Source organism: Pinus tabuliformis, chromosome 2_2 (genome assembly GCF_031772625.1).
Source record: "Pinus tabuliformis cultivar Carrire ecotype Pingquan chromosome 2_2, CPIR1, whole genome shotgun sequence".
Classification (NCBI taxonomy): Eukaryota; Viridiplantae; Streptophyta; class Pinopsida; order Pinales; family Pinaceae; genus Pinus; species Pinus tabuliformis.
In genome coordinates, this window is record NC_142300.1 from 998,402,010 (window position 1) to 998,404,188 (window position 2,179).

Sequence of the window (2,179 nt, forward strand, 5' to 3'; positions counted from 1 at the left end):
TTATTGTTCATTTGGCCCAGACGACAAAAGAGGAAATCTTTCAGCTAAACGAAGGACTTCATTTGTGCAGAAGAGGGGTTGCCAATGCCACTTTATTGTGAAAGTTATGCATGAAATTCCTGATAGAGCAATATTAACTTTCAATATGTATGAACATGTAGATGGGGAAGGTTGGGCTTGTCATGGTCAATGTGACACTTCAGGTGAGACCAGGGCCTTGCTTAGGCCAAGGCTTTCGAGGGACATTGTTGCATATGTAGAGAGTTGTTTCTTTTTGGGAGTGCCTATTGATGTAGTGTATAGAACCCACGTTAAGAGACATGTTGACATCGATGTGGCAACTCGAGATAGAGATTTCTTCTTATGCAGGAAAGATATTGTAAACATTTATAATAGGTTGGCGAAGGGAAATTATCAACTTCACAAAAAGGATGAAATGAGTGTAAACCTTTGGTATCAAAAGCATCAGGAAGATTTTTTCTTTTACCAAAAGCCCAATGGTGTGGAGGTCCCTTATATAATAGGGATTCAAACAAAGTGGATGTTGGAGACAATGGTCAAGCTATCGCACAATAGCTTAATAGCCATGGATTCAACATTTAACACAAACAAATATGGGGTAAGTCAGATGCCAATGATTTATTGAATATATTTATTTAAGTTGTATCCATTCAAAATGATTAATAACTTGTATTTGAATTTATGTAATGTTGAAAATGACAGTATCAGTTGTATACACTCGTGGCATTTGATGAACAACAAAGCGGGGTGCCTGTTGCATGGGTCGTGGCATCACGAAACACATCAGATGATATTGCAATATGGCTGGAGCAGCTCATGCGCAAGTGTTTCCAAACCCGTCCTGATTGGAAAGTCAATGCTTTCATGGTTGATGATGCACTGGCTGAAATCAGTGCCTTGAGGTAACTTTAACATTGTCATGATATAACCAAACTTGCATTTTTTCTAAAAATATCACACTAAAATGCATTGAATATGGCAGGAGGATCACAGGTTGTGATGTGATCTTATGCGTTTGGCATGTACGGAGGGCTTGGTTGAAAAATGTCAATCGATTGGCCACTAGTTCCATAAAAGCCAAAGAGATGTTCAGTGAGTTAGGTTTCATCATGAAACACACTCTCAATTATGAAGTGGAAGATGCAATCAATCAATTTTTTATCAAGTTTGCAGATGAAGAGAAGTTCTTAGACTATTTCAACAAGAATTGGGTCACTGGAGATAAGATTCGTAAGTAAACATTTTTTTCATATTATATGTATTTTTTTATTTTATAAAGGTGATAGAGTGAGACTGACATCGTTCTATTTGCAATTAGGTATGTGGGTGAAAGGTTGTCGGGAGTTTCCTCATGCAAATCCGGAGACCAATAATGCTGTTGAGTCATACCATTGTTACCTAAAAACAACATTTCTATCTGATAGAAGGAAAAAATGTGCCCGGAGGATGTATTGGTTATTGCATATGCTACTAACAACAGTTGATCCTTGTTATCGGTTCAAGGAAATCTTAAAAGAAGAAGGATTCCTAAACAACTACAAGAGAGAAAAGCAGCTAGAATCATCAGTGGAACGAGCAAGAAAAATTATGGATATTGATTGTTGTCCTCATGAGAACATAACACGTGCTTATTGGGTGAGAAGTCAGACAGATCGAGATAAAAAAATACCTTGTCACCTGGTATCGTAAGGATTTTATAACGTGTGAATGTCCATGGTCTATCCGTGGAAACATTTGCAAGCATGCCATAAAGGTTAATTGGTTGTATTTCCAATCGGATAATTCAAATCCATTGCTTCATCAGCATGCAGAGGATAACATATGCAATGACCCACCTGAGATCAATATAGAGCCTCAAAACCATGATGAAGATGTCGATGCTACTCTTATGGCCACAAATGTTGTTGACGCAGATGCCGAGGCACTTCATTTGGCAAGGGAGGAGTTGTTTAGCTATACCCATCTCATTTTAGATAACCCTCCTACTACTTTGGCGAAGACAATCCAATTGATTGATATGCTTAAAAAAATGTTGGATGAAGCCAATAATTTGCACGTTACTGATTTTGACTTCACACCTGGATTGGAATCTCTTGATCCATCTTTGAAGAGGAAGAAGAGTTTCCTTAGCCCCACAAAGAAAAGAAGAAGCAGCAGA

At 38.0% G+C, this 2,179-nt stretch overlaps 1 protein-coding gene across 1 annotated transcript; it reads left to right on the forward strand.

Moving 5' to 3' along the window:
* The first annotated feature begins 537 nt into the window (after positions 1–537).
* LOC149196720 (uncharacterized) lies at positions 538–2,179 on the forward strand. The gene is made up of 2 exons (XM_089405616.1): positions 538–923; positions 1,004–2,179. Exons 1-2 carry the CDS (start codon positions 838–840, stop codon positions 1,257–1,259), a joined length of 342 nt encoding a protein of 113 aa, XP_089261742.1. The 5' UTR covers positions 538–837; the 3' UTR covers positions 1,260–2,179.